General features: G+C 58.2%; 1 protein-coding gene across 1 annotated transcript; it reads left to right on the top strand.

The window, feature by feature from the left end:
* Positions 1–443: 443 nt before the first annotated feature.
* CD248 (CD248 molecule) lies at positions 444–3,074 on the top strand. The gene has a single exon (XM_061407046.1). The coding sequence runs from the start codon at positions 466–468 to the stop codon at positions 2,794–2,796; it is 2,331 nt and encodes a 776-aa protein (XP_061263030.1). The 5' UTR covers positions 444–465; the 3' UTR covers positions 2,797–3,074.
* Positions 3,075–8,758: the final 5,684 nt, after the last annotated feature.

The following is an 8,758-nucleotide window of genomic DNA, read 5'->3' as shown; positions in this document are numbered from 1 at the left end:
GAGCGCACACACGTGTGTGATGAGAGGGCCTGAGTCAGAGCGTGTTTCCACCCACAGGACGGGAGGCTGTTCACGGGTGTGATGAGGTCGGTGTGTCCCCAGTCGGGTCTCCGTCAGTATCTGGGAACGACCTCACCCAACCGCCAAGAGCCCCAGACGGCGCAGGACGTTTCTGGGGGTCCTCCCGCCTCCTACCCGGACTCCCCAGCCCGTTAGCTGAGCCTCCTCCCCTCCCCCGCCCCCACCCTCAGCACCCCACCCCACTCCTGCCCCCCGCCCGACGGCTTCCTGCTCTGGCGGCCCCGGGGGAGCGGGAGCAGGGAGCTGGCGGCGGCCCCAGCCCCACTCCTTACAAGGCCCGAGCCCGGCCCGGGCCCGCCCCCGGCCCGCCCACCAGAGGCCCCAGTCCCTCCCCCTGTCAAGAGCCGCCGCAGGCCGGGCCCGGGCCAGTCGGGGGGCGTCGCGATGCTGCTGCGCCTGCTGCTGGCCTGGGCGGCCGCGGTGCCCACACTGGGCCAGGCCCCCTGGGCCACCGAGCCCCGCGCTGCCTGCGCCCCGGGCAGCTGTTACGCGCTCTTCCCGCGGCGCCGCACCTTCCTGGAGGCCTGGCGGGCTTGCCGCGAACTGGGGGGCGACCTGGCCACACCGCGGACCCTCGAGGAGGCCCAGCGTGTGGACAGCCTGGTGGGCTCCGGGCCGGCCAGCCGGCTGCTGTGGATCGGGCTGCAGCGGCAGGCCCGGCAATGCCAACCCCAGCGCCCGCTGCGCGGCTTCACGTGGACCACAGGGGACCAGGACACCGCCTTCACCAACTGGGCCCAGCCTGCCACGGGCGGGCCCTGCCCGGCCCAGCGCTGCGCCGCCCTGGAGGCAAGTGGCGAGCATCGCTGGCTCGAGGGCTCTTGCACACTGGCCGTCGATGGTTACCTGTGCCAGTTCGGCTTCGAGGGCTCCTGCCCCGCGCTGCCCGAGGAGGTGGGCCAGGCTGGCCCAGCCGTCTACACCACGCCCTTCCACCTGGTCTCCGAGGAGTTTGAGTGGCTGCCCTTTGGCTCTGTGGCTGCCGTGCCGTGCCAGGCTGGCAGAAAAGCCTCTCTGCTCTGCGTGAAGCAGCCTGAGGGTGGCGTGGGCTGGTCGCGGACGGGCCCCTTGTGCCCCGGTATCGGCTGTGGCCCCGACAATGGGGGCTGTGAACACGAGTGCATCGAGGCGGCGGACGGTCGGGTGTCCTGTCGCTGCAGCGAGGGCTTCCGGCTGGCAGCAGACGGGCGCAGCTGCGAGGACCCATGTGCCCATGCCCCGTGTGAGCAGCAGTGTGAGCCTGGAGGGCCGCAGGGCTACAGCTGCCACTGTCGCCTGGGTTTCCGGCCTGCTGAGGATGAGCCGCACCGCTGCGTGGACACGGATGAGTGCCAGATTGCCGGCGTGTGCCAGCAGATGTGTGTCAACTACGTTGGTGGCTTCGAGTGCTACTGCAGCGAGGGCCACGAGCTGGAGGCTGACGGCATCAGCTGCAGCCCCGCCGGGGCCATGGGTGCCCAGGCGTCCCAGGACCTCGAGGACGGGTTGCTGGATGAAGGGGAGGAGGAAGAGGAGGAAGAGGACGAAGAGGAAGCCTGGGAGGCCTTCGATGGTGGCTGGACAGAGATGCCTGGGATCCCATGGATGGAGGCCACACAGTCATCCGACTTTGACCTGGTCTATAGACCTAGCTTCCCAGAGGACGGGGAGCCAGGGATGCCCTACCTGTACCCCACCTGGCCACCCCCACTTAGTGCCCCTGAGGTCCCCCACCACTCCTCAGTGCTCTCTGTCACCCGCCCTGTGGTGGCCTCGGCCACGCGCCCCCCACTGCCTTCTGCCCACCAACCCGCTATTATCTCTGCCACACGCCCACCCCTGGCCCCGGCCCCCCAGCCCCCCGTGATCCCTGCCATACACCCAGCTTTGCCCTCTGACCACCAGTTCCCCATGATCTCAGCCAACTATCCAGACCTGCCTTCTGCCCACCGACCCCTCATTATCTCTGCCGCACAGCCAGGACCGACCCCTGCCCACCAGCCCCCAGTGGCCTCAGCCAAATATCCCAAGCTCTTCCCTGCTCACCAGTCCCCCATGTTCCCAGATACCCAGGTCGTTGATACCCAGAACACCACGCCTTTGCCTCGAATCCCAGCTAACCATACCCCTCTGGTCACCACCTCCAGTCCCCCTCAACCTCCTGTGACCCGAGATGTCCCGATCCTCAAAGCCCAGGCCGGCCACCATCCCGTTACTTCTCCCGTCCAACCTTCTCGGACCACTGCTTTCAGGTCCCCTGTGCCCCCTGCCCATCAAGTCCCTGTGCCTGCTGCCTCCCAAGCCCCAGCCTTCCACACTCCTCTGCCCCCTCGGAGCTCCACTAGCCAGACCTCTCTCACCAGCGCTCCACACCCCCACTCCAAAGCCCCACAAGTCCCAAGGGAAGGTACTCTTGACCCCAGTCTGGCTCCGTGGCTGTCCTCGGCAGTCCCCACATCAGCTCCTCCAGCCCTGGGGGAGGCCAGTCCAGCTGGCCGAAGCCGGAGGGATGACCGGTGGCTCCTGGTGGCACTCCTTGTGCCAACATGCGTCTTCTTGGTGGTCCTACTTGCACTGGGCATTGTGTACTGTACCCGCTGTGGCCCCCACGCGCCCAACAAGCGTGTGACCGACTGCTATCGCTGGGTCACCCACGCCGGGAGCAAGGGCCCGACGGAACCCGCGCCCCACCGGGGCAGCCTCACAGGGGTGCAGACCTGCAGAACCAGCGTGTGATGGGGTGCAGCCCCCTCCCCGTGGAGTGAAGGGGAAGGGGCATGCATTGGACTTATGGCCCAGGCTGCACCAGGGACCCATGGGGGCTGCCCAGCTGGACAGAAGGCTTCCTGCTCCCCGGGGCCCAGCCAGGCTCCTCTCTCAGTCAGCTCCTAGACTTGACTCTTGGGAACTCTGTTTTCTTGGCCCAGCACTCATGGTGGAGGAGACGCTGAGGCCCCCAGGACCTCAGGGGGTGGGTGCTGGGGACTTCTCCAATAAATGGGGTGCCAACCTCACCCAAAGCTTCTGATCCCCATTGGTGCCTGAGGGGAGGGTCTGGGAGGACTCAGAAAAAAAGGAGGGCTTCTTCCTTCAGCTTGTTTGGGCCCCCAAGGAAATAAGGTAAGACTCCTTAAGGGAGGGTATGTTTTAGAGATTCTCAGGGAAACAGGAACTCAGGGAGGGCAGAACCTTGCCTAAGGTCACACAGCAAGCCTAGGAGTGGGAGGTTTGGCATGAAGAGAATTTCATGTTTGTTCCTTTTTTAACCAAAACTCTTAGAAGGTGGCACTGAGTCTGAAATGAGGGCTTCTGCTGACCTGGAGCCAAACTGGGGCTTAGGGGTCAAAGGTAAGCTCTAGGCCTGGTGATTCCGGGGAGTGCAGGGGGCCCAGATGGTGAACTTCTCCTGACTTTCTGCTGGTACTTTTCTTCCTCTCCCTGAAGGCTGCAGAAGTTGGTGGCTGGGGCTCAGATTGTTTGAGTCAAAGGTGTTGTCACCCCTCTGGGTTGTAGGTGCTCCAGAGGCACTCCTCAGGGAGAGCCTAGAAGGCAGGGCTGAAGAGAGCAAGGAACCCGGGAGAGATATCCCATACCCAGCTCCCTGGGCAGCCTCCTCAGCAAGGCCTCTGTCGCTTGAGCCGCACGGAGCCCTTCTGTGTGCCTGGTGCTGGGTCAGGGAGACCCCAGACTGAGAAAGGTTCGGGCTGCTCCAAGCTGAGCTGTCGCGTGAACGGGAGGAGGGGATGGTAAAAAAAAAAAAAAAAAAACACACACACACAAAATCATCACAGCCTGTGGGGACCCAGCAACCGCCCTCATCCTGGGCTCATTGCCTTGGGGACTGCGAGAGGCGGGACCTGGGAGGGGGAGGCGCCAGTTCCCACCAACTCTGTAATTTTTCAGTTGCAGCTTCTAAGGGACCTCTAATTAGGACGGAAGAGAACCACCACGACCACCCACCCGGGCAGGCGAGGAGGGGTGGTCCAGAGCTGCCTTCCCTACGCAGTGCCCTTTGCTACCCTATGACCCCCGGGGGCTGAGCCTGGGCTGGAAGGTTCAGCTGGGCCCCACAGGACCCGGAGAGGAGAGATGGGAGTTGGGACGAATAGGGGCGCGGGGTGGGGGGCGGCGCGGAGGGGGTGGAGGGAACGCTGCGCACCGCCCCCCGCCCTCCGCTCTCACGTTCCTCTTAACTCAAACCAGACGCCCCCACCAGATCCCGCCCAAGCTTTTAAGGTCGGAGGTGCAGCCAGAGAGGTTCACTGGATAGGAGTAGGGGGTCGAGGGGTGTTCCAAAGAGTTAGATCGGAGGAGAAGGTAGGGGGCACGGCCTGTGGGGGTGGCAAAGCCCGCCAGGATGTGAAGGACTGGAATTCCCTCCTGTGACCCTGGGCAGACGATCCAGAGCGCCTCGAGGACAGGAAGGAGTTAAAAGCACTGCTGTCAGAGGGCGGGGATGGGAGTAGGGCAGGGGGCCCAGAGCCGGCTTTTTGTCATCCTGTAATGAGCACCAGATGCGGAGCTGCGTGCGGGCCTAAACAGACGGCCTCCCAGGGCAGAGCCCCCACTAGCGCTGCATTGGGGCTCCGCCTAGACCCGGAGCTGCACTCAGGCTCCTCCCACTGGCTCCGGCCCCGCCTCCTCCAGGCGCGCCCGGGGACTGAGCTATCAGCCGGGTCTCTCGGAGCTTCGAGCCACGCCCACCCACGGCCGGCTAGCGTCCCCTCGGGAACTCTCCGGAGGTCACGCCCACCAAAGCCGCAAGCCTCGCCCCCTGCCAGCTCAGAGATTCTTCCGAATGGTTGCCCCGCCCCTCCGCTCTTCAGCTCCGCCCAGGCCGAGGCGGTACTAGGTCCAGCCCACCTGGGCCTTAAGCCCCGCCTCCTAAGTGCGGCTTGCACTGGGAGACTGGCAATTATTATTGTTATTTTTTTTTAATTTTTGAGACTGGCAATTATTAGTTCTCGCTTCAAGGTGCTCTGAACTACGTCCAGAGTTAACACATTTTCTTCACGCAGCTCCGCCCTTTGCTGAGCTGGGGACTAGGTCCACGAGTGCAGGGAGTCCCGCAGAGACACTAACTCTGTCCGGGGGAGAGATGAAAACTCCGCCCTCCACGAATTTACTTGTTCCCTTCCTCTTCTGGCTACGCCCCAACCCCATTACAAGCCACGCCCCCTTCCTGAGTCTGAGATGGATGGCAGATAGTGAGTGAAGTCACTCAGTCGTGTCCGACTCTTTCTGACCCCATAAACTGTAGCCTACCAGGGTCCTCAGTCCATGGAATTTTCCAGGCTAGAGTACCGGAGTGGGTTGTCATTTCCCTCTCCAGGTGATCTTCCCAACCCAGGGATCGAACCCGGGTCTCCCTCATTGCAGGCAGACACTTTACCGCCTGAGCCACCAGGGAAGGCTCCCCGAGTACCCCCACCCCTCCAAATCTCAGAGGCGGGGCCCCAAGCCGGCCTCCCCAGGGAAGAGCTCCGCTCACATCTGGCTAACACACCTTCCTTTCACACTGAGATAATGGCCCACCTCTAAAAAGCCCCAGGTCCCTCCCGCTAAAAATGCCCAGGAGTCCTGCCCACCTAGAGAGCGCTCCTCTCTCGGGCTTTGAATACGGGCATCAACCATGCAGAGAATGGAACCCAACCTCTCCGCTCGGGTTCCGCCTCTCGTTAATTACAGTACGGCCCACCGTCAGGCCCCGCCTTCTCGGGACCGAAGTCTTGGCCGCTCCGGACCCGGGACTCTCCGAGGTTGCTCACTGCCTGTGGTTGTGATCAAGGCCAGGATGCCGTTGGAGCCGGCCCTGGTGCTCTCTCCTTCCCTGCCCCCGGTTTCCAGTCGTCAAGATCGCGGGTTCTCTGGAGTGCGCTCGGAGTCAGTTGTCAGGAGTCCCGCGGACGGCGTCCAGAAGCGGGCCTTTGGCGCCACCTGTCTTCGGCGCTTGCAGCCACCAGGAAAGCACAGCGCTACTCAACGAACAGTTGCTTCACTGGTTAAATGTTTGTGTAACTCTAATATCTGCCGACTCCCCCCAGCAGAACAGCAGATCTGCTCTCATCGTATTTGGAAGACACCGAGAGGGCTTCACCCTGGCCCTCAAGCTGAGTTGTCTCTGTGTCTTTACAGCAGCTTGCTGTCCTTCCTCTTGAATCCCGTTTCCCAGGGACGAAAGCACAACCTCTCACCTGGGGGCCAAGAACTGTTAGGGCTAGGTCCCTCCTCCTCACTAGCTTGCAAGTGTCCACACCTTTCTTGGGAGGAGGTGTGTATGGCGGGAGGGAGTGAGTTTGGGATCTGAGAGTCACAGTTTTTGGAGTAGGATTGAACTCAAGGACGTCCTCTTTATCAGTGCTCATCTCTACATTTGAAAATATTAGTCTGCTGACTCCCACACTAGTTGGGGACTCCAGGAAGCCAGGAGATTCGAGTTCAGTGCTAGGAACTCAGTAAAATATTATTCAAACAATATTGGGACAGACCAGGGAGCTAAAGTTGAGGGGAATGAAAGTAACACCTACTGAGCACAACCAGGTACCAGCACCCCCTGCTGCAGAGCCACCCCGGACAAACTCGGGGCTCAGTGTGGGATGGCTTCCAGGGGAGAGTCCAGTCCTGGTGTCCTGGCCTCTACCAATGCACGTGGGGCTTGGTGCCAAATAATAGTGAAAACAATAGTAAATGCCTGCAGCACTTATTTTACGCCTAGTCAATTCTAAGGGATTTGCATTTAAGAATCATTTAAGGACCATAACGTTAAAAATATTTAAGAACCGTAACAATCCCAAAGAATTGCTAGTTTTGCCACATTTTATGGATGAAGAAGCTGAAAGCACTTGCCTGAGTACCTGTGTTAAGCCCTGCCCGATTTGACTGAGTAGTAAGTGGAGGTTTGAATCCAATTCTGTGATTTCACCCCTAGAGCAGAGCCAGTGAATAGTGACAGCCATTTCTCTGGTCCAGAAATGCCTGCCTCCCAAGGAACTTGCTTTTGGGGGTAAGGCTGCAAGATGTGGGCTCCCAGGCTGATCATGCTGTGATTGGGTGTGGGGGGCGAGTGAAGCCTTCCTCACAGTCAGTTGTGTTTTTGATGAATGATAATGCTAACTGAGGCATTGCTTGTGACCTGGTAGGATCCAGACAAGGGGCCCAGAACAGGTGCAGCTTTAAGGTCTCTGAGATTGGCCATGATTTTAGCGTGGTTTTGTTTGAGTTTGGGAATTTCTCTCCAGGAGACAAATTAGACAAATTAGCAAATTACCAGGCACCCTGCACTAGACATGCTTGCTTCCATTCCAGCTCTACTGCTTGAGGGTTGCAGACTTTAGGCAGATTCCCTAACCAGTCCTCATTTGAAAAATGGGCATACTATAATACCCATGTAGGAAAAGGAGTTCGTCAAGGCTGTATATTGTCACCCTGTTTATTTAACTTATATGCAGAGTACATCATGAAAAACGCTGGACTGGAAGAAACACAAGCTGGAATCAAGATTGCCGGGAGAAATATCAATAACCTCAGACATGCAGATGACACCACCCTTATGGCAGAAAGTGAAGAGGAACTCAAAAGCCTCTTGATGAAAGTGAAAGTGGAGAGTGAAAAAGTTGGCTTAAAGCTCAACATTCAGGAAACAAAGATCATGGCATCCGGCCCCACCACTTCATGGGAAATAGATGGAGAAACAGTGGAAACAGTGTCAGACTTTATTTTTCTGGGCTCCAAAATCACTGCAGATGGTGACTGCAGCCATAAAATTAAAAGACGCTTACTCCTTGGAAGGAAAGTTATGACCAACATAGATAGCATATTCAAAAGCAGAGACATTACTTTGCCAACAAAGGTTCGTCTAGTCAAGGCTATGGTTTTTCCTGTGGTCATGTATAGATATGAGAGTTGGACTGTGAAGAAGGCTGAGTGCTGAAGAATTGATGATTTTGAACTGTGGTGTTGGAGAAGACTCTTGAGAGTCCCTTGGACTGCAAGGAGATCCAACCAGTCCATTCTGAAGGAGATCAGCCCTGAGATTTCTTTGGAAGGAATGATGCTAAAACTGAAACTCCAGTCCTTTGGCCACCTCATGCGAAGAGTTGACTCATTGGAAAAGAATCTGATGCTGGGAGGGATTGAGGGCAGGAGGAGAAAGGGACGACAGAGGATGAGATGGCTGGATGGCATCACTGACTTGATGGACGTGAGTCTCAGTGAACTCCGGGAGTTGGTGATGGACAGGGAGGCCTGGCGTGCTGCCATTCATGGGGTCGCAAAGAGTCGGACACGACTGAGCGACTGATCTGATCTGATAATACCCATGAGAGCCACAATAATCTGCTGGAGAAAAGAAAGAACTCTACAAGGAGAGACAGGTCTCTTTCTGGAAGCTGGTGAGGACCTTCAAGGTGGCTGCATGAACCTGCTACAGGAAGTGCTATCTGTTTTAGCTGGCAGAATCCAGAAACTGATTGTGAGAGAGCCGAATCCCCAGAAACTGACATCTCACGCCCACCAAGTCCCTACAGTAAAGGTTCCCAAACATTGTCAGTTTACCATGTCCTGAGTGTCTCACTTGATTTTTTCATGGAGTCCCTCGGTCACCCAATAGTTCCATTTAGTAAATAGATATAAACAATGTAAAAAATGCTTGTGTTTTAATACTTCAGTAGTCATTTGAGAAAATAATATAGAGATATTG

The sequence above is a fragment of the Bos javanicus genome, chromosome 29, assembly GCF_032452875.1.
Source record: "Bos javanicus breed banteng chromosome 29, ARS-OSU_banteng_1.0, whole genome shotgun sequence".
In the NCBI taxonomy this organism is placed as follows: domain Eukaryota; kingdom Metazoa; phylum Chordata; class Mammalia; order Artiodactyla; family Bovidae; genus Bos; species Bos javanicus.
Note: the sequence above shows the minus strand (reverse complement) of the source record. Positions and strands in the feature narration are given on the sequence as shown.

Excerpts from the sequence above, each read along its gene's own strand:
- CD248 (XM_061407046.1), top strand. The coding sequence starts at position 466 with ATGCTGCTGCGCCTGCTGCTGGCCTGGGCGGCCGCGGTGCCCACACTG.